This window comes from Ascaphus truei, chromosome 1 (assembly GCF_040206685.1).
Source record: "Ascaphus truei isolate aAscTru1 chromosome 1, aAscTru1.hap1, whole genome shotgun sequence".
Lineage (NCBI taxonomy): Eukaryota > Metazoa > Chordata > Amphibia > Anura > Ascaphidae > Ascaphus > Ascaphus truei.
Window position 1 is genome coordinate 462,784,656 of NC_134483.1, and position 22,182 is coordinate 462,806,837.

General features: G+C 40.4%; 1 protein-coding gene across 1 annotated transcript in view; it reads left to right on the plus strand.

The window, feature by feature from the left end:
• DLC1 (DLC1 Rho GTPase activating protein) overlaps positions 1–22,182 on the plus strand; it is a 459,196-nt gene that overhangs the window by 5,606 nt on the left and 431,408 nt on the right. The window contains exon 2 of the mRNA XM_075565991.1: positions 18,666–19,755. Within this exon, the coding sequence (XP_075422106.1) occupies positions 18,778–19,755 (978 nt within the window). The 5' untranslated portion in view covers positions 18,666–18,777. The remainder of the gene's footprint in view (positions 1–18,665; positions 19,756–22,182) is intronic.

A 22,182-nucleotide genomic window follows, 5' to 3' on the forward strand; every position in this document is an offset into this window, starting at 1 on the left:
TACTAGCAGATAATAGCATACATTTATCCACACAACACTACACTAAAACTTTATGCTCAGCACTACATTCATTCATTCATTAATACATTCATTCATTGAATCATGTGAAACTTACATTGTCTTCAGCAATCTTGTTGCGCTCCCTCGGCACCTCCTGCAGTTCCGGTCCCGCCGAGGGTTGCCAAAAGTCGCGGGGAAGCCGTGGTCTGAGTAGGGTAAGATTGCTGATCTGCTGGGTGCTGGAAACATCCCGCTGTGGCTGCTCCAGTTGCTCCCTTCTGCAACTCCTGCATTTCACAGAGAGTCGTGGGGGGGAGGAAGGGGGGCTGTGATATGAGAAGAGCTGCTGCTGGGCGCTGTAATGATCCCCTGCACCTCCTACAGTTCACAGAGAGTCGCAGGGAGGTAAGGGGGGCCGTGATCGGAGCCACGAGTTTGCCGAGCTGCTGTTGGGCACTATAAAGATCCCCACTGCGGCTGCTCCAGTTGCACCCCCTTTTTTTAAACATCGATTCTATCACGCATCTCAATTTTAGACATGTGAAAATGGGAAAAAAGGTACATCTTAGAATCAATGGAAATATGGTATATACTGTATATAGTGAGGGAATGAAGGGTTAACTCCCTCACTTTGCAGACAGGCAGACCCCACCCTAGATGTATGTTATGCTAGGATGTGGACAATTAATTCCAGAGCAGAGCTTTAAAAGGCAGGAAGTGGTTCTATGTCATTTCTATAGTACCTGTTCCAGAACCTGCAGAGTCAAAAGGCTGTGGGGACTGCCCAGAAGGGTGTACTGTACCTGGGAGCTGCAAGACTGTGCAGCTGTGAAGCAGGTTAGCCAGGAGGAAGTCAAGTTGCCAGAGGATGTGCCTAGCACATGAGATGGAGTTTCCTCAGGAGCCTAAAGTAAAGACAATTGTGTCTGCACTTGTAGCACTGGTTGTTATTCAGCTATTCCTAAGCTTTGTTTAACCGGTAAGTGGGGTAGCCATCTGGGTTAGTAAGGGACAAAATGGGTACTGAGTAGTTAGTGCTCAGAGAGGAGCTAGGAATGTTGTTTTCTTGTTGTTTTGTTTTATGCCTGTAAGAATAAACCTGCTAATAGATTCTTATGCTTCCTGCCTTTAATGTGAGAGCAAAGATCCTGCAAAGTGACTGAGTTGTCACAATATCTAAAATGCAGATAAAGATGTTAACCAAACTTGAACTGATTGACTAGTACTTACAGTTAGTGCCCTCCTTCCCCCTGACCAAACGGTACTGCCGTTACCTGTCTGGCTGCCCGAATGCCTGAGCCTCCGTCTATGGGTGCCTAGGATGTCACTTGTCTGCCTTGGTGCAGCGCTTTCACCTGTGAGGGATCCCAGCGCAGTGGGATAATACCGAAGATGGCAGCGCCCTCCGCTCTGTATATTCCGGAGCCCCGGCAACCCAGTCGCCCCTCCGGACCTTACCACAACTGTGGGTCCGCCGCTGGACACAGCTATCAGCTAAGGTAAGTTAACTTAAGGGGTTGTAATGGATAGGGTTAAAGGTAGGGGTTTATGGGTAAGGGGTTAGGTTTTTAGTTTAGAGAATTAGGGTAATGGTTTTAGGTTAAGTGTTTAGGGTAAGGCATGAAGGTTTGTAGGGTTGCGGTAGCGTTAGCATTATGGGTTAATATTTGGAGTTTTTAGGGTGAGAGGTAAGGTTTTTAGGTTTGGGTAGCATTAGTATTATGGGTTAAGATTATGTTTTTTTAGGGTGAGGAGTAAGTTTAGATACTTACTTTGGCGGTGAATTGGGCGGTGGCGAGGTATCCATGCGGTGAGGTGAGTGGCAGCTAAATGCTGGCAGCAACTTGATTACAGCAAAACGGCCGTGACCAAATGTCCTAGACTGTACTAGTATTAAAGTCTGTTACAGACTCCTTAATCACTCCAACCCTCCCTTCTTCTGCTAAAACAGACACAACATATTGATAGGGTAAGGAAGGAACAGCAAAAGACAGAAATGCCCAATACTACATCCAATGTGACAAAATACATAGTAAAATACTTCAATATTTTCATGAGTAAGGGTCATTTAGTTAAACCCTTTGGCCAAAGTGTAAGGGAGGAAAAGCTTTATGAGGAAGGGAAATTATGCAAGATCGGAGCCAAGCAGGAAACAAAAAAAATGTTTTTGCCTCGTTTTTGATTGAAGTCTAGTACACAGATTGCAGCCACATGCCATTTTAGTCCAGATCGCAGAAGTTTGGGTATGTCTGGGTTTCTGAAACCAGAACTCGCTCATCTATAAAATTGACCATGACAATCCATGGCCATGGGGAAACCTGACTGTTGTTGATGTAACCCCCTGTGTGATGCAAGCAACACACTCACACTGCCTCCTTTCAGGTTCCTCTCCAGTGTGCTATGGACATGTGACTTATGATGGACATAAGATCAGCCAATAATGAACGCTGTGAGAGAGGTGGGACTTAGGAGAGAAGCCTTGAGCTAAACATAGCATGGATGAAATCTAGAGACACCATACTTCCAATTATGTAAAGAAATCCAATCACAAAAAGTATTAGATGGATCCCATATGGATTTAGCATAGAAACGCTTGTTTGGTGAGCTAATAATTTCAGCTAGATGTCTTAACAATATGACCTAGAGCTATAGCTGTTGTGTATCCTTGGGGCAGTAATTTACACTAACAAAGGAGGATATGGATTGGCATGAGACTGCAGCGTCCAAGAAAAGCAACCTCAGCTCACAGATGTCAATGGATAAAAACGTTTATTAAACTACATAAAATTGAAAAAAAGACAAACAAACTACAAAGAAACACAACCTCCTACGCGTTTCAGGCTCTAAAAGCCCTTTCTCAAGGTGCATTATCTTATCAAGATTTAAATGAAACTCTATTGCTAACTACAGGCTGTGCAATCAACCCACCACTAGCAGTGTTATTTCAATACTATTGCACCAATGCACTACAAGTATATAAATGGCATTCCATATAAGAATAATATTTATAATCCCTCAATCTAGCTCTTTCCCAGGCTTCCCTAATTAAGGTGGCTGGGGGCTAGTGTACTCAAGCAACACTTCAATAATGACTACCTACCTGGGGACTATCATATCCCTTAGGTAATTAAGCGTAGTGATACAGAGTTTAATCCTATTTTAATCTCCATTGTTTTACTATGTTTCTAATAAAGTTTAGTTTTAAATCTACACCATCATCTCAACACAGTGTATGAGTGCTCTACTGGGGTTGATTCCTCCATTGTTTATTAGTGTTTAATTTCAACTATATTTATTGACCTATTCAGTAAAGCCATATCGCCAGTGGTAAAATAATAAGGGACTTTTTAATGCGGCAATATATAAGCAATATGTTTAATGTGGTGTATACAAATGGCCATGTGAATAAGTAATTAATGCTACAGTACATTACCTATTCCCTAACCTCTGGTGTTGGCGATACTGGGCTACTTTAGATCACCTAACCCATGCTGGAGTTAGAACTATCTTCCCTATGTTTATAATGGTCACTAAACCAACCTGGAACAGATATTAAAGATACATAATATAATCCTTTTAAAACATTTTAGTATATCACCAATTAGTAGCCTAAGTGACCATCTAGTCATGGGCAATGGCTAGTAGTCCACAAAGATTTACTAGGGGCCTAACATATTCCTAATATTACACAAATTACTAAACATGGACAGGTTTGTCAATTTGAAATCCAAACTTCAGTTATACTATATCGTGTATTTTGGAGATTTTTATGCTGGGTCTGCGGCTTACAGCCCTATTAGCTAGCTTGGCTAACAAGGCTGTACAGGCTATACATTCATACAGAAAGGAACTTGTTACGTGTAGTCGGGTGGGTGATTGAGGGGTAGTTAGACCCCCAGCTGGAGGGACACAGGGGTTAACACCTTGTTTGCCATATTAGCACAGAAAGGAATTGCCAAACAATGTGAGGGGTAGTAGTTAGTGTTGTTTTTGTAGCCATTTTCCCCATTTATTACCAAAAGACCTTTCTTTGCTGTGCATTGGAATCCCATCAGGTGTCAAAGGGGTGAAATGGCTTCTCTGTCATAGAATAAAGTAATGATTTGTATTGCATATTAGATAAGTTATGATGGTTAAAGTGACAAAATCCCTTGCACTGTACAGTGTGCATTAAATACAAATATCACTTGTGAGCACAATCACGTCTCAGACTGATCTGCCACCCTGCTTTTCACCATTATCTCTTAGCATAGAGTGATTCCACTGTGCACACAGTGTCACCTTTTACATATTAGCAATGTATTGTATTTGCATGTTAATCATGTGTTATCATGTATATACAGTATAATTCCTAGTGAATACAGCATTAAATCAGGTAAAATATCCCTGCTGAATTTATTTTCAGAACGTTATTATAGTTATAACAACAAGGGAGATATCCGCTCAACCTATAGAATGAGCAGGTGCACTAGGGAAGGAAATTACAGAGACCAAAACCTGTTGTCAAAGATGCCCATGGGTGGGACAACAACAGAAAGGTCCCAGTTGCGTGCACAGGTTGCAAGTTAGGGATAAGAGATAGTGGGAGGGCTGGTCCCGTTATTATAGTTATACATTTTCACAATATGATTACTATTTAACCAAGTTTGGTAATGTAGACCATTGTTTGGTAGCATATTTATTTTGCACCAATCATACCAAAAAAGGAAAACATAGAACAATAATTCCCCTAAGCTCCTTGATTAAATACCTCCTATAATTATACACAAACCTCCAGATCCTCCACATTATTTCTGATTTTGCTTTTAGGGCAACCACAGATTCCTACAAGCTTTTAACATTTTTATAAACTAAGTCTTCCTAGCACATCACAAAACACCCAGGCACTTCTTCCATATTGTTATACTACCTGTACATTCTAAACAATTGCCGCTTACTATTATTTATTTATTTATTTATAAAATATTTTACCAGGAAGTAATACATTGAGAGTTACCTCTCGTTTTCAAGTATGTCCTGGGCACAGAGTAAAACAAATAATACATGGTTACAGGTACAGTTACATAAATGAACAGGTTATACATTATATACAAGACATTGCGTGCACAGTTAAAGAAAATATATATTATGAGCGTATGAAACAGTTACAGACCAGATTAAAATGTGAGACAGCCTTAGATTTGAAAGAACTTAAACTGGTGGTGGATGTGAGGGTCTCTGGTAGGTTGTTCCAGTTTTGGTGTGCACGGTAGGAGAAGGAGGAACGTCCGGATACTTTGTAGAGCCTTGGGACCATGAACAGTCTTTTGGAGTCTGATCTCAGGTGATAAGTGCTGCAAGTGGTAGGGGTGAGGAGCTTGTTCAGGTAGCTGGGTAGCTTGCCCATGAAGAATTTAAAGGCAAGACAGGAGAGGTGAACTTTGCGCCTAGACTCTAGTGTTGACCAATCTAGTTCTTTGAGCATTTCGCAGTGATGTGTGTTGTAGTTGCATTGGAGAACAAAACGACAAATTGAATTGTAGAGGGTGTCAAGTTTGCTAAGGTGGGTTTGAGGTGCCGAGCCATATACTATGTCTCCATAGTCAATAATTGGCATTAGCATCTGCTGTGCGATACGCTTTCTGACCAGGAGACTTAGGGAGGATTTGTTCCTGTAAAGTACCCCTAGTTTGGCATAGGTCTTGGTTGTCAGGGTATCAATGGGCATCCCGGAATGTTAAGTGGGAGTCAAACCATAAGCCCAGGTATTTAAAACTAGTGACAGATGTTAGGGTGGTGTTAGCGTTGGTTCTAATCAGGAGCTCAGTCACTGGAAGCTTTACAAATTTAGTCTTGGTCCCAAATACCATTGTTACAGTCTTGTCAGTGTTTAAAAACAGTTTGTTTTGGGAAATCCAATTTTCGAGTCTCAAAAAGTCAGACTGAAGTATGTGTTGAAGGTCAGAGAGGCTATGGCTGTGTGCATATAGGATTGTGTCATCTGCATACATGTGTATTGAGGCTTCCTTACAAGCTGTGGGAAGATCATTAATGAACACTGAGAAGAGTAGGGGCCCCAGAACCGAGCCTTGCGGGACACCACAGGTGATATCCAGCGGGTTGGAGTTAGAGCCTGATATGGACACATGTTGGGATCTACCTGATAGGTAGGACTGAAACCAGTTTAAAGCATGCTTCCCTATTCCAGAGCTCTGGAGCTTGTTAAGCAGGATAGCATGATCAACTGTGTCAAAAGCCTTTGCAAAATCTAGGAATACTGCACCAGTGAGTTGTCCCCATTCCATTCCACACTGGATTTCATTGCAAACTTTTAGCAGGGTAGTTACGGTGGAGTGTTTGGGACGAAAGCCAGATTGGAATTGGCTAGGGAAATTTGTCTTGGTATAGAAATCGCTTAATTGGGAATGGACACATTTTTCCATGACTTTGGATAGAATTGGGAGAAGTGAGATTGGCCTGTAGTTTGAGACAGTGTTTTTGTCCCCACTTTTGAAGATTGGGACAACTCTGGCATTTTTCCAGGTCTTAGGGATATGGCCTGCAGACAGGATAGAGTTGACTATGGAAGCAATTGGTTTGGCAATGGCTGGGGCACCAAGTCGTAGGAACCTAGATTGTAGTAAGTCGGGTCCACATTGGCTGCTTAGTTTTAGTTTGAGGAGCGCTTGTATAATCTCCTCTTCAGATACTGGGCCAAATTGAAAATTGTGGGCAGTGTTGGGAGGGGGTGGGACTATAGGAGTACTCCCAGGATGAGATTCAGGTTTGTGTAAGAAAACCCTGTAACTAAACCTATAGTTTTGCTATATAGAAAATCTTAATCTTACTATATATATATATATATATACAGTACAGTCCTTATCTACCTTCCTAACACTTCAGTTTACATACTGTTATCTCAAGACAAAATAAATAAGAGCACACCCACTGTATCCTTAATATACCCAATATGTGCAAAGTGAATGAATAAATACATAGTTTCCAACTTACAATCAGATGTAGACCAAGTGCTCAGTCTTTAAGGACTAATACTAAATGCAACTAATGTGATCAAGTGTAAAAAATCAAAACGTGCTTCAAAACCAATTCTTTATATATAGTTATCATAACATTAAGGGTCCTATTCTAGAAGCTTTGATGTTATCACTGCCAAATCAAACGTTTTGCCATGACCCAACCGATCGGTCTGTCTTTTGTTATAGCACGGTATTCAGAATGCGTTATCGCAAGTCAGAAACAGTTCAGTTGGATAATGCCATACCGAGTGGGTAGTGGGAGGGGATAACCCTTTAATTACCTTAATGATTGTTACCAGTAAGGTAATGAAGGGATTAACTCCTCTGGCAACCATCCCGGTAAGCCTAAACGCACACCACAGGCCAAATACACCTTCACCCACCCCTACTACCCCAACAAACTGGACACTGATATTTAACCCCTTCTTTAGCTTAACGGTTAGCCGCTAAGGTAATGAAGCTGCCTGTAAATGTTTTTTATTTTACATATGATTGAAGCACGGGGTCTCCGGAGCTGATATTAATGCATGTCAGCTCCGGAGACACCAGGCTTCAATCCGATATAATTAGAATGCATTTTCTTCTTCAGAGTCACATTGCAGATCCCATCTCGCCACGTTCAGCTGACTAGATCATAACCTGAGAGTCGCAGCCGCGATGTGCATATTGAAGCTACCTGAATAGCTCGATATTTAACAAAAATGTGAGTTTGAGCATTGTTTGAGCATTGTTTGAGCATTGTTTGAGCTTGCGAGAGTGCTACCGATCGGGTGGAAGCAGATTGAGCGAGTGTGGCATGTTATCAGTGCTTTCTGAATAGCTTCACATGCAAACTCGCTCTAAGTGCTCAGGGCCTTCCCTGCACACACACAAGCCCTCCTCCTCCTGTCTGTTACCCGTCCGTTTTCAGCAGCAAATGGGGGGACCTTAGCAGGCTTAGTTACTCCCTCCCCAGGTGTGTGTGTCTGTGTGTGTGTACATGTATGTATGTATTTGTGTGTGTGTGTGTGTATATATATTTATGTCTGTGTGCATATATATATATATATATGTATATGTGTGTGTGTGTATATATATATATATATATATATCTATACATATATATATATATATATATATATATATATATATATATATATATATATATATATATATATATATATATATATATATATTATATATATATATATAATCAAAAAATAAATAGATGATACCGTTCTGTGGCGAACGAAATGCATTTATTTGTGCGAGCTTTCGAGATACACTGATCTCTTCTTCCGGCGATGTTACAATGAATGAAACAAGCAAAAGCTATACTATAAACAGTGTCTATTGGAATGTTATCTGTGCTGGTCCTTCCCCCGGTGTGGATGTGTTTTATGGCTGGAGGTGTCAAAAGGTTACAGAAAGCAAGTGATGAAAGAGTGTGTATGTGTATCAGTGTGAATAAAAATGAATGGAGAGCCCACAGTATATACAGTGCTTTACAAAAGGTGTGTGTGGAGTGGGAGTGGATATAAATGGTGTGGGTGGGTGTGGAAATGTGAGAGTTAGTAGCACAACTAAAAGTGTGTGTGGATACTTTGTGGTCCCTATTGGTGTATAGGGATGGAAAAACAAGGAGTATAAGTATGTGTGAGAGACAGCTGTGTGTGCATACATATAGCACAGTATGTACAGACATGGCCTGTAGCGCTCATGGGAAGAGAGTTCAGTTGTGTGTGTATATGTGTGTGCGTGTGCGTATATATGTGCGTGTTTATATGTGTGTATATATATATATATATATATATATATATATATATATATATATATATATGTGTGTGTGTGTATATAGGGACTGCAGTGTGTGTGTGTTGGTTGTGATTGAGTGTGTGTTGTGTCTGTGTGTGTGTGTTGTGATTGAGTGTGTGGTGTGTGTGTGTGTGTGTGGTGTGTGTGTGTGTGTGTGTGTGTGTGTGCTGTGCCTGTTGGTTGTCTGTCTGTGTGTGTGTTGTGTTGTGATTGAGTGTGTGTGGGTATTGGGATTGAGTGTTGTGTGTGTTGATTGTGATTATGTGAGTGTTGGTTGTGTGTGTTGTGATTGAGTGTGTGTTGTGTCTGTGTGTGTGTGTTGTGATTGAGTGTGTGGTGTGTGTGTGTGCTGTGCCTGTTGGTTGTCTGTGTGTGTGGGTGTTGTGATTGAGTGTTGTGAGTGTTGGTTGTGTGTGTTGTGACTGTGACTGAGTGTGTGTTGTGATTGAGTTTGTGCTGTGTTGGTTGTGATTGAGTGGGGTGTGTGGGTGCTGTGCCTGTTGATTGTCTGTCTGTGTGTGTTGTGATTGAGTGTGTGTGTTGGTTGTGTGTGTTGTGATTGTGTGTGTGTGGGTTTTGTGATTGAATGCAGCTTGCACAAACTGAGGGGGGGTCGCCCCGGGCGCAAGATTATTTAGGCGGAAGGCTTGCGGCAAAACCTGAGTGCGCAGGCAAAAAAGATGTGCGCGCGCGGCCAAACAGAATAGTGCAGGTGGCGGCCACGTGATACGGAGGTACGGGGGAGGAGCACGCCCCAGCGCTGTGATGTCAAACGCCCCTCCTTCCGGTGTCTACCCTACAATAGCGCTGTGTTCCTGCTCTCCTCCGCTGGCAACCTGCTTCGCTGCGATCCTCTGCAAGTGAAAGGGTAGGCTGCCACTATATCAATCATACTATGAATGTACAGAAATCATTTAAAAAAAAGTCTAAACACTTCCCCGCTCGTGCTTGCAAAATTATGCAGGACACCCTGTGCTCATGCTTGGAGAATTGGTGATGTCACCGCTCTCAGCGACAGCGTGGACGCAGCCTAATTTTGCAAGAGCGAGCTGTTGAAGTATGTAAGTATTTAGGCTGAGCTTATAGTGCCGGCGACGCGACGTTGCCCGAAAACAAATGCATTGTCGTCGCCGCCGTGTGCGCTTATAGTAAGCGTGACGTGGCGACGCAATTTTTTTAAGCCGCCAATATTTGATTTTTCAGGGGCTGTCATCTCATGTGACAGCCCCTGAACCAATCAATGGCCTGGTCGCCCACGCCGCAAAGCGAAATACAACTTTCGCTAGCGTCGCCGTCGCGGGCACTATACGCGCGGCCTTAGACATATTTGTATTTACATTGTATACCGTTTAATAAAGGTTTTTTTAATGTGATTTTGATAACATCAGGCAGAGGGGCCACGAGAAATTACATGGATAAAAAAGGGGGCTCGGCATAAAAAGTTTGCTCACCCCTGAATAAATAATAAGAGACACTACACTATATATTGTTTCTGGCTCTTTTGTAAACATCTGGGAACCACATAAGGGGACACCTACCTGATGCTGGAAACCCATAGATTTTTTTTCTTGAACACAAGAGGTCCACAGATCTTTAAGAATCTCTAAAGATCTTACAGAATGTGAGAGTATGGGAACTGCAAAGTAAATATACTGAGGTTTATAAAAGTGTTGCACTACTGTATATATTTTTTTCTTCTTTTTTTTTCCCCCATCCATATTTATTCTTTGGGTTGTGCTCCAGAATGTATGCAAAGATTAGTTTTTATATACTGTACTGTACTTGCTTCCTATTCCAAGGACAGTCAACTATATCCAAAACATATGGATGTTGTATACCCTGAACACAAAATGTGACACATTCCCTTACCCTCGGTGTATATGTTGCTCATACCCACTATACAGATTCAATATAGATCCAGGAATGGATTTCTTAACGGAAAAACATGGAGGGATTACTTAAATAAAACCATATTATAAGAGTTTGGGGAAAAAATAAGGGAAAATAACATAATTTACCCTGTTATTACTAGCAAGCGAAGAGTATTTTTATGTTTGCGACTCATTATATAGATGGTCTTTATTTAATATAATTTAAACAATGTGGCTTTAGATATGCTTTTTATTTGCATATGTTAACATTTACACAATTAACAAATGTTGTTTAGTCATTCCAATATATTGGATAAGTGACCGCAAAACAAGTCAGGCATTTCATTTAGTGATGGGGGAATGTGTCAAAATTGGACCCACAAAGTTTAGGACAAACTTTCCTATTTCAGTTTGCTTCACTTTTAAGTACATTTTTGCTTTTGCCAAGTTGAATTTTCACATAATTAAAAAAGTTGCAACTCAGACAAATTAGCCTAGAAAACCTTGTTTGAGTCAAAGTCGAACTTGCAAAATGCCATTTTTCACAGTGGATTCCAAGTTTGGCAAAAAAGTTCACCCATCTCTACATCTCTTCTCTTATTAATGCAGTTTCTTATTGTTTCTTTGACACAACGTCTAACATTTCTAGGTCTATGCAATGTTAAAGATCAGTTTTTCATCTTGTCCCACCTTGACAACTGCAACGTTCTCCTAGTCTGCATTTCCCTTGTCTGTCTGTCCCAACTCCAAGCCATCCAAAATGATGCTACCAGCCTGATCGGCCTCACTGACCGCTCCACATCTGCTGCTGTATTATGCAAACCCTTACATTGACTTCCCATATACACTATACTTAAATAAAAAATCCTAGCTGTGACTTGCAAAGCTCTCAACGATGCTGCAAACCCCTTACACCTCAGTTCTCATCTTCAAATACACCATGTATGCCTCATCAGTTCTGCCCATGACCTTGGCCTTCTCTTCCTCCCTTATTACATCTTCTGACTTTCACCTACAAGATCTCCTGAGCTGCAACCTCTCTCTGGTATTCCCTATCATGCACCATCAGACTCTCCCCCAGCTTTCAGACATTTAAAAGCTTTCTGAAAACTCACCTTTTTAAAGGAAGCCTCCCCAACCTCATTGGAAATAGCTTTGTGGCTGCACTAAACTTCATGCCATCTGACCAACAGGATCAGCTATACAGCTGGACAAACTCCATCCTGAGGCATACACCCTCCCTCTGTACATATAAGGTAGATAAGGAAATCAACCAGAAAGAATCCCTGTTAGCGTGCACTCATGAGGTAAATGTGAGTTGCTAAAATTTTAATCCAGAGGTATAAATATCCCCTTATAAGGCCACCCCAGTGGATAAGGTAAAACATAACAAAATTACCTTTATTTAAACAACAAAATATGTATAATAGATGTGAGAGGTATTTATACAGTGAAACATAAAAATATTGTGGTGAGGGGGCTGGTCAAATGAGTTACGGATTGGATAGTGTGTATCATAAAGTTCCCCTGTAACAAGACGATTAATAAATGTTGAAACCGCATATAGAGGCTTAGGTACAGAACACAAAAAGTAATGGTGCTGCCTGATCTTATTAGTAATGTCATCTGCAATATAAACAGCCAATTCTAAGGTGCTGTGTCTCTGCAGAGGCTGAAGGATACAATGTTGCTCACAGTGTAATATGTACAGTAACACCACAAAATAGTTAATCCCTGGATTTGGCGCCTGTGTTGTGCGCAGTGGTGACTGACCTGTCAATCACTGCTATAACCAGCACCATTGCTCCCCAGAGACATCAAAGCCAGAACTGGCGTGCTGGACCCGGCAGCAGCACTGATTGATGGGTCAAATCACCACCATGCAGCTCGGAGAGGAGGGGGAGATCAGAGAGCAGGAGGCAGAGGCTGCGGAAGGGCTGGGTGTGGAACAAGTCCGAGGGCAGAGCTCGTCGGAGCCCTGTGCCCTCCCCTGCTGTCAATGCACGCAGGGCGAAGAGGGAGAGAGAGAGAGAGAGAGAGAGAGAGAGAGAAAGAGAGAAAGAGAGAGAGAGAGAGAGAGAGACTGACTGTGTTTTGAGAGTGTCTGTGTAAGAGAGAGACAATGTTTGTGTGAGGGAGAGTCAGTATCTCCCCCGCAACACCTAACAAATGCTGGAACCTAAGTATTTTACATTTTTGTCCACCCCTGGCCAGGATATATTTAAAACCTCACCCATTTGGCATTCTTGAGGACTGGAGTTGGGAACAACGGAGTTATTATATCTAGTTTACATGAAATTCCAAGAGATATCCTGGGAACAGGATATTATATTTGATTAATCACATCCAGTATTCATATTATAGGTGTACTGAAGTTCAACCGAGAATTATTAAGACTTGCAAAACGTTTTACACATGCTACACAACAGACACACACTTTTGCAGTGCTTGCTGGGGATTGTTTATGTTCTTATGTATTACATGTGCATTGAATGATCCTCCATTTCAGCATCAAATGGTTTATTTGGGAATATGAATACACAGGTGGGGTAATGCTTGTAGAAAGGGGACTCAGGCCCCACCTCAGCAGTAGGTGTTAGGCCGAGTCCATAAAAGGACAGGCCGCGCTGAGCCGTGCGGACGCTCAGCACTGAGCCCCTGCATCCTCAATGAGGATGCCTTGAGAGGGGGCTCACGCGAGCGTCCGCAGGCGTGCTGAGGCTCTGGAATTTTCAGCCGACAGCCAAGCTGTTTTTCAGCGCGCTGTCGGCTGAAAACATCCAATCAGCCTGAAGCAGCGTCAACGTCACGGCGCCGTGACGTCGGCGCCGTGATGTTGACGTCAGTGCGTCGCGGGCAATTGGCCCAGCGACGTCACTGCCCCGCCTCCAACCACCTCCCCCCCCGGCTCCCTTCGCGCACGCTGCCTCTCCTGCAAGTCCATGGAATCGTGCAGATTTCAGCAGGCGAGCCTCAGCGTCAGCGCGGCTCGGAACTCCTCACCCCTCTATGGCCCCAGCCTTAGTTTGACATAAAAAGAGGGGTTACATATCTTATGCTTGTAAATGTGCCGAAGTCCTCTCCTTACTATATTTGTACCATCATCAATGATTCCTTACTATTTTACACCTATGGAAACAGGATGCCTGCCTTACAAATAACATTCTATTTGTAACCCTCCTCATTTTTGTAAAGTACAGAGAATACCAAACAGATGCCCCATTTTTGGTAAACTGGATATATTTTTGGGTTATTGTTTTAACATCTAGCTATAATGACTGACAATATATATATATATGGTATGGTTAGCAGTAAGAGTTAATAAAACCAACAAATGTATGTCCATTTTTTAATTTGTTATACGTTTTACAATAAAGCAGCAATAACATATTCTGCATAATACAGGAAGTATGGAACATTAATATAGCATGCAAAATACTACTATGATATACTGTAGAGAACAAGCCAGACTAACTACATTATTTGCTTTAGCATTTTGTGTCCCATGATTGCATTGAGTAGTTGTTTATCCAAATATTACTAACATTCTTGTAAGTAGAATCATAAGACTTGATTATTGCTCAAAATATTCCCCCTGCGACATACAAAGTTTACATAACAATAAAATGAACCAATCTTAATGTACTTCAACGTTTGTACTCGGTCTATATCAGTAGATGTCTTTATTAACAAGACTTTCTATTCAACTCCGCAAAGAAAGGAAATAATGTTATGTTAACATTGTAATCATGTCTTGTTCATTTTATGAACCTTAACGAACCAGAGGCTGGGAGATACTGTATGTAAAGTATCACAACATTTAAGCAAACTGTTCTTAAAGTCAGCTTACTTGTTTTAACATATTTTGAGCATCACACAAAAATACAAAAGGGAAATTCACTAAGCGACACTGTGGGGTTATTGCAGCTTGGTCCAGCATTAGGCCGCTGGCGACAAGGCGACAAGGCCAGTGACGTCACCAAGGAGGAGGGCAGCGCTCTGTGATTGGTATAGAGACAGTCACATGTGGCGACTGTCCCTAAAAAAAAATCAAATTTCACTGGCTTCCAAATATTCGGTCGCTCTGTCGCCGTCGCACTTACTATAAGCGCATGCAACGGATTCAATGGATTTGTTTTGGAGCGACGTCGTCAGGCACTATAAGCGCAGCCTTTCCTGCAATTAAAATCAATGGCAGTTCCTGCTAGATGGGGGTGCGATTCCTTGTATCAGCGCTTTCTGAATCCTGACAAAAGAGCAATACATTTACAGTAGTAAGGCACCTTAATTTGGGACACTCATTTTAATTGACCTGAAGGTGTATTGCAGATTAGCACAACTGCTGAAAGTAAATCTGAGTTTTTGTTCTTCCTCTGATTACTAATGCACTTTCTGCATTATTTTCTCATGTTTTATTGTGATCCATGATAATAATGAAAATTCAAAGAGGTAGAAATAAAAATGAACATTGTCAGCAATACGCATGCTTTTTCCATTTCCCCCAGCCTCCCACATTATAATGACTTAGGGCTGGATTTTTGTCTAAATATCCTCTTATAGAAATGTGGAAAAATACAACAAAATGACCAAAAGTATTGCTTGTACGTAAACTGCTGTGGTTGTTTGATACAAAACATATTCTGCATATAGTTCATATTAGCTACTTTCATTCCCCGAGGCATGTGATTTGTCAGGAGGTTCTTGTGGCTTAAATGGGCAATCAGACTATTTTTGTGTACTAAAATGACCCAGAACAAAAATATGTAATCTTAAGTAGTTGACTGCTACATTCACTGAGCAGATGGATGCCAAATGCTGAAAATGTTAATACATGGAATAGAGACCAGAGGTTCCTTTTTATTTTTACTTTCTTTATTGCTACCCCTGCTATTGCATTTTTATCACCTGAATTCATATTTCTAGAAGGTTTTTACTATCCTGATTCCACACACTGACAAAGCAGTGCTCTTAACCACTCGGCTACTAAATATTCACATGGCAGAGATGGTGAATATAATGCTTTTATGGTTCCTGCAAAATAATTTCAGAGTGGGGATTAGTAAAAAGCAAATTCTGGCAAACTCTTAGGGTTTGATCCTCAAAGCTGCTGTTACTCACACCCACACCATCCACATCATCATTATCATAACGTTATGTCTGGGAATAGCTTACAAGGAAAAAGGGCAGGTATAAAGTGGTACCCAAATTATTGTACTGACTTTAGGACTTAACCATTTCATTACAAAAAGTTACACAATAGGTTTTTAGTACTTGGAGACTTTGGAATCCAATTTCTCACACTATGAGGCTTGTAGCAGCTCATCTCTTCTGTAAGAGCCTTTGCCCTGCTCAGTACAGATCAGGGAAACTGCCTCCCTGAAATTCCTGGCAGACCCTTCCAGGATTTCTTCCTTACTGCGATAGGGAACCACTTGCTTCTGTAGTGTAGTTTCTTTGAACCCCAGTCTCTAAGGGCCCCCCTAACACTGGGAAATTTGCCCTAATACTTAAAACAATAAACGGTGTCCTCCTTACAGGCTAGGAGAGCGTGGAACCCCCTCCTCTGATACCTTCTGGGATCCAAAGCATAAAGGGCTGAACCCTGCATTAGGCGAGCTCAGACTTGCTGCTACTGTACGTCCGCGCGCTTGCATGCGCACCTCCGTCGCGCGCTCCTGCAGCCCAGTGATCTGTGCTCAAACTGCAGGAGTTGGGTCTTGGCGTTGGGGGCGTGGCGGGGGGGCATAACGAACACGTCACAGAGCTGGTTCGCCTTTATTGGCTGAACCAGCTCACATGACGCGACAGCAGCCCCAAATTTAAATTTGGGTTGTGGCGGCAAAATGACACAGGGTCAACGCTGTAGTTTGCCGCCACAAGCAGTTTCTAGTGTGACAACTGTCATCCACTAGCCTCAAAGAGTGACACACATGCGCTCGCACATAAGCGAGCACGTCGCGTAGTATCCTGTCTGACCTGGGCCTTATATAACCTATGTACCCACCCCTGTTGCTGGATAGACTGGGCTAGATTGTGGGCTAAATATTATAATCAGGTCACCACATATCAGATGACCTTCCAGCAACTTCCAGAACTTAACTCAGATATTTCTATGAGTCATATGTAGCACCCTTGCTAATTTACCCCAGTGAGTCGTGGTCCCGAGGGTAGTATAGGGTTAATTTTCCCTAGGCGTTAGTTGTTGCACATTTTGTGTATGCAAAATGTTTCCAGTTAAATTTTAGTGTCTGGTGGTGCTAACCTTTAACAAGAAACATTTTACATCTAAGGTCTAGGGAAAATTAACCCTATACTACCCTAGGGGCCACAACTCACTGGGGTAAATTAGCTTTTTAGATATTTTAACTTTAAAACATTTTTCACATATGACAATGTAAAAATAAAATTGCCAGCTGCAGAGCTGGAATTCATTTACAACTAAGAAAATCAAGTAACGGATTAATAGTGTCTGTACTAGAAATGTGCAATCACACTATTTGCCCCCCTTGTTTCTTATTTGTTGAACCACTTGTTTTTTCACTATTATCTGTTTAACGTTTTCTAATGTCATGTAAAAGGTTCTTGCTAACATTACAGTGACTTTGTTCTTTTGTTTAAGGAATCGTTACACTGAAGAATGAATTCCTACATTAATTGCAATGCTTTGTTAACTCGGTTATCCCCTACCACCCCTCAACCCCCAACGCCCAGTAGGCCTAACCACCCTCTCAGGGGAAATAAATTGTAGATTTTGCTAAGCAAGGTCAAAATCAATGTTGTCATAAAAAAAAGTAGGAATCACATGGTACATCAACCAACCTGATTGGTTAATACACCAATTGACCTCCATTACACATGTGTTGTGATGGCACAGTCCACTATAAAAATGGTCTGGGCCCTTGCAGAACACAGGAAGTTACAGAAGATGCCAAATCCAGTGACTAAATATTAAATAAAAAGATAGCACACATATTTAAAGAAAAAAAGATAGAAGAAAATAAATACTTGCAGAAGAAGATTCTTCAATCATCAGAAGATTGAGGGCTTTGTGGCAAATTGAGCTCTATATGTCATGAGCAAGATGCCTGTGGATTACAAATAGGCCATCGGGCCTGGATTATTTGTTTTTGATTTTGGGTGGGGATTTTATGGTGGTCATTGGACCTTGATTATTTTTTTTTTGGTGACCACTGCATCTTGTATTTATTTTTATGGGGTTTTGTATGGTTGGGTATCGGCCCTATAATGGTGGGACTTTACTAGCCACTAAGGTAGCCAAGAGAGATAGGTAGTGTAGTTCAATGTTAATATTAATCCCTTTGTAGTGGTTATGAGAAAACCCATGATATTATCTTACCACTTGGAATACTAAAGGTATAATATGTACTGTACTGTGTTGTAATTCTTTTTTTATCACCTAATGCAAGTTGGTTTAGGTTTTCTTGCCTATGTATATAATGGGAAATATATTGGCTGATTAAAAAAGTGGTGTGTTGTTTATGTTCTGCAGCACTGCGTCACTGTTGCAATAATCAGAAAATGTATTTTATTCCCAGGTATAATTATATTGTATAAACAGTTCTTCCATTAGTTGAGAGCATACATTATTCCACTTTGATATAATCAGGGACATGCCAAATACATCCTATTCTTGCATAATAATTTTTTTCTAGTTGAATATGTAGTAAACTTTATGGACAAAAGCTGGCACTCTACTCTTGTAAAAAATAGCAAGTACTTTATTTGTGTGAGAATTTATGAGATTTAAGAGCTTTCAGACGCATTCAATTGGTCATCCTATAACAGACTAAAATTAGGTTTCATGTAAAAGACAAAGGCAAGTTGGTATACTTAAACGTAGGCCTTTCATTACCACAATGGCTACTGTATTGATTATTCATAGTTTAAAACATTTTCTAGGCTTTACTGCTTCATACATCACTTTTTGAATTTCATAATTAATATGATCTCTTTATTTTTGCAGATGATGTTTTACCAGTTCAATAGCCTCTCTGTTCGTGGCTTTTAATTAGTGAAATCACATGCTCTGCTCACTATGAAATCTATCCAAAAGTTTGTTGTTGAAGTACTATGACATGTCTGTAGCCATTAGGAAGAGGAGCTGGGAAGATCATGTAACTCAATGGATGGAACTGTCTTCTAATTCTCTTGGTTATGATACAATATGTTCCCATGGACTTACAGCAGATAATTTAAAACCAACTATGGAAAAGCATGAAGTATTGACAGAGGACCAAAAGGAGAAACACTCCTCTTTTTCAGAGTGTTGTTATTTTGGTGGTACTAATGCCTTTTTTGAAATACAGGACCAAATATCAAAGCAGGTTGATGAAAATGATAACCTAGATATGGAAGGTCATTACATTTCACCGGAAACAAGCACAGAAACCGTGGTTGATGTTTCAGCTGATGGCGATGACCATGGTTTCGTGGAAGTTGGGCATACACCATGTCAGGAAAGAGCTGTCTCCTTAAATGAGACATTACCGCAACATGTAATGGCCAAGGAATGTAAAATGTATGAAATCTGTGGAGGTGACAAACTACTGGTTCACATAGAAGAGGAAAAGGATGAAGTCACAGAAGGGGAGCATGTGGATAGTAATAACGAAAACAACTTAGACAATGTGAATGTATTCAGCTTTACTTCTTTGATGGATGCACCAGAAGAAATTTTCTGCAAAGCTGCAGATGAAAAGGAAGTAATTATGCCTGGTGAGCAAATACTCTATTCTGCCATAATTGCACAACAACGTAGAAAATCCGATGGGCATGGAAAAAACATGCTAGACGATTTTTCTTGTGGTCCATGCACTTATGTGTCTAGTCAACCAATGTCTGAAACAGATCCCAAAAGCTGCTGTATTTTGTCTAATCTCTGCTCGGATACAGTTTTAAAGGATAATGGTCTGCATAATAATGGTTTCACAAATACTCAAAAAGAGGGCAGAAAAAGTACAAATTCAAAAGAGGCTACCCATTGTTTACAACTTAAGGAGAACCTGACTACCTGTGGAGGGATATATGAACATGTTAGACTTCGGAGAAAAAAGGTAAGAAACGTGTGGTCTATTTTTTTTTAATCACAATGTTTTCTGTGGAAAACTATGGCTTCATCAAATAAGTATGATCTGAATACGGCATGTTTGTGTTTTACATTTGTACACTCAGGCATACAGTAAGTCAGCTGAAGCTCTGTATAAAATGTACATGCAACTGAAAGCCACAAGCAGCTAATGGTTTCATCATGGGCAAAATCAAATTAAGAATTGTTTACATTTTCAAAGTTGTACATTTGAAGTTGATTACATGTACAATATAACTATGCAAACACTGCCTTTCATGTACTGTACAGGATTAGTGGACAATAGTTCAGTAGTGGGAGGATATGATCTTGGTACTGCTGCCCTAGTTTTAATTAAATATTTTAAATGATAATCCACTCACTTGGTGAATCTGGTAAATGTAATGCAATGAAACTCAGCCTGACTTCACAGTTCTGGATTTGCATTGTCTCTTAAAGTATAACCCATCTTGAAACGTCTGAATAATAGCCCAGGAAGACAGTGGAGCATACAGTATGTATCCAATATAAAGATCCTATTGATTTCAATGGGAGTTTTTTGCTTTGATACAAATAGTGCTGATTTATTGTCTCAAAATTGCAGCACTTTTGTCTTGATACCTGTACCCCATTACGACTATAAACTATTTAGAGAAACATGGCAAATTAACAGATTCTTGTTTTAAATTAAAAACATTCACATACATATCTCTATATTAAAAATAAAAATGCTTAAAAAAATATTGGTATGTTGTATATTTAAGTTTAGTGATAGAAGTATATATATTTAGTGATAGAAGTTGTATATTTACGTTTAAGCCTCGTTAGTACATTCTAGAAGCTTATTCAGCCAAAAAGGTTTCTGAGTACAATTCTAGCTCTCAACAAGTTATCCAAGGTTATTAAAGGACTTTCTGGCATGTGTGAATTCAACTTAATACGGCTTTCTGCCAAGGTGAATAGTCATACATGATGCATCTAATGGATATGTTCTTTTAATGTTTTCAGCATACCCAGAAAATGTTTAAGTGAAACTAAGATGACAGAACCAGACATCAATATGAAAAGCTTTTTAAAACAACTTTTAATACGTTTTACAGATTTAACAAATGTCTGCATCACTGTGTACTGGCAATCTGTCTCTGCATTTGCTTGACTGACAACAGTGTGTGATAGGAAACACATATTCAAATTTCAGCATCCATAACTTGAAACATTATTACCTACTTGTGACAGTGCCCGGAAGAGCATGGGTGAGAAAGGAACACCCCTCTCTGAAAATTATTGTTGCCCTGTATTGTGTCAGCACAGCTTTGCTATTCCAAAGTGCGGTGAAAAAGTTTCAGGGGAGGAGAATCCTGCTTTTGCAGCCAATACAACATAGACAAACAATTTCACTGTCTTAGAGATCTGCACTTTGAATAAATTGTTAGCACAGCTTTGCTGACATAATTATGAGTTGACTGACCATTTTGATATAAAGTCCTGGTTTTGACTGCTTATTATTTTTGTTCCCTAAATCTGATCAAAACGTGGTAGTTTTGTTGAGATTTGGCTTCTGAACTATTTCTCAAAGTTTCATGAAAATCAGGCTGGTGGTTTTTGAGAACCAGATTTACTTAAAACTACAGTTTTGCAAGCTGATAAGCAGATTGTTTTATACATTTGCAGCAACAGCAGGTATTTTTAATTTTGAAATTATAATAACTTACAACGTTTGCATTATTTTTAGTAAAACAAATGGTATAAAAATATGCCTGTGCCCATACACTACACTACACCATTATCTATACACCTCTCACCCAACAACTTATTTACACCCACAACTCCTCTATTCACAACTATCTACTCCTTCCTGCTGCCAGAGATATCTCTCCTAATCCTGGTCCCAGCCATATACAGACCTACCCTCATCCTCACCTCCCTGCCACCTCTTCCCTTGCTAACAGTGTTAACCTATCTGATATAATACTGACAAGCCTTAAACCTTACCTCACAAATCACAAACCACACATCCCAATAGTCTGCACTCATGGCTATTGTCCAACACCCACAGCCACTGAGGCAAAGCACTGCCAGCCGCTGCACTTATTCCCTCACCTGCTGTCTTTGAAAGTCTCCCAACACAACACTTAGATTGTAAGCTCTTTGGGGCAGGGGTTTCCTTTCTATTGTCTGATTTTGCAGCGCTTATTGTATTATTATAATTCCCTGTACTATATTCTTTGTGAAGAGCTGAGTACACTTTTGGCGCTATATAAATAACGATATACATACATACATACATACATACATACATACATACATACATACATAAATACATACGTTTAATGAACATACTTAGAGTTTAAGCACTTGTTATGGGGGCTATCGTGGCTATTCTTTCCAATGTACGTGCCAAAGTAGTGGATATCAC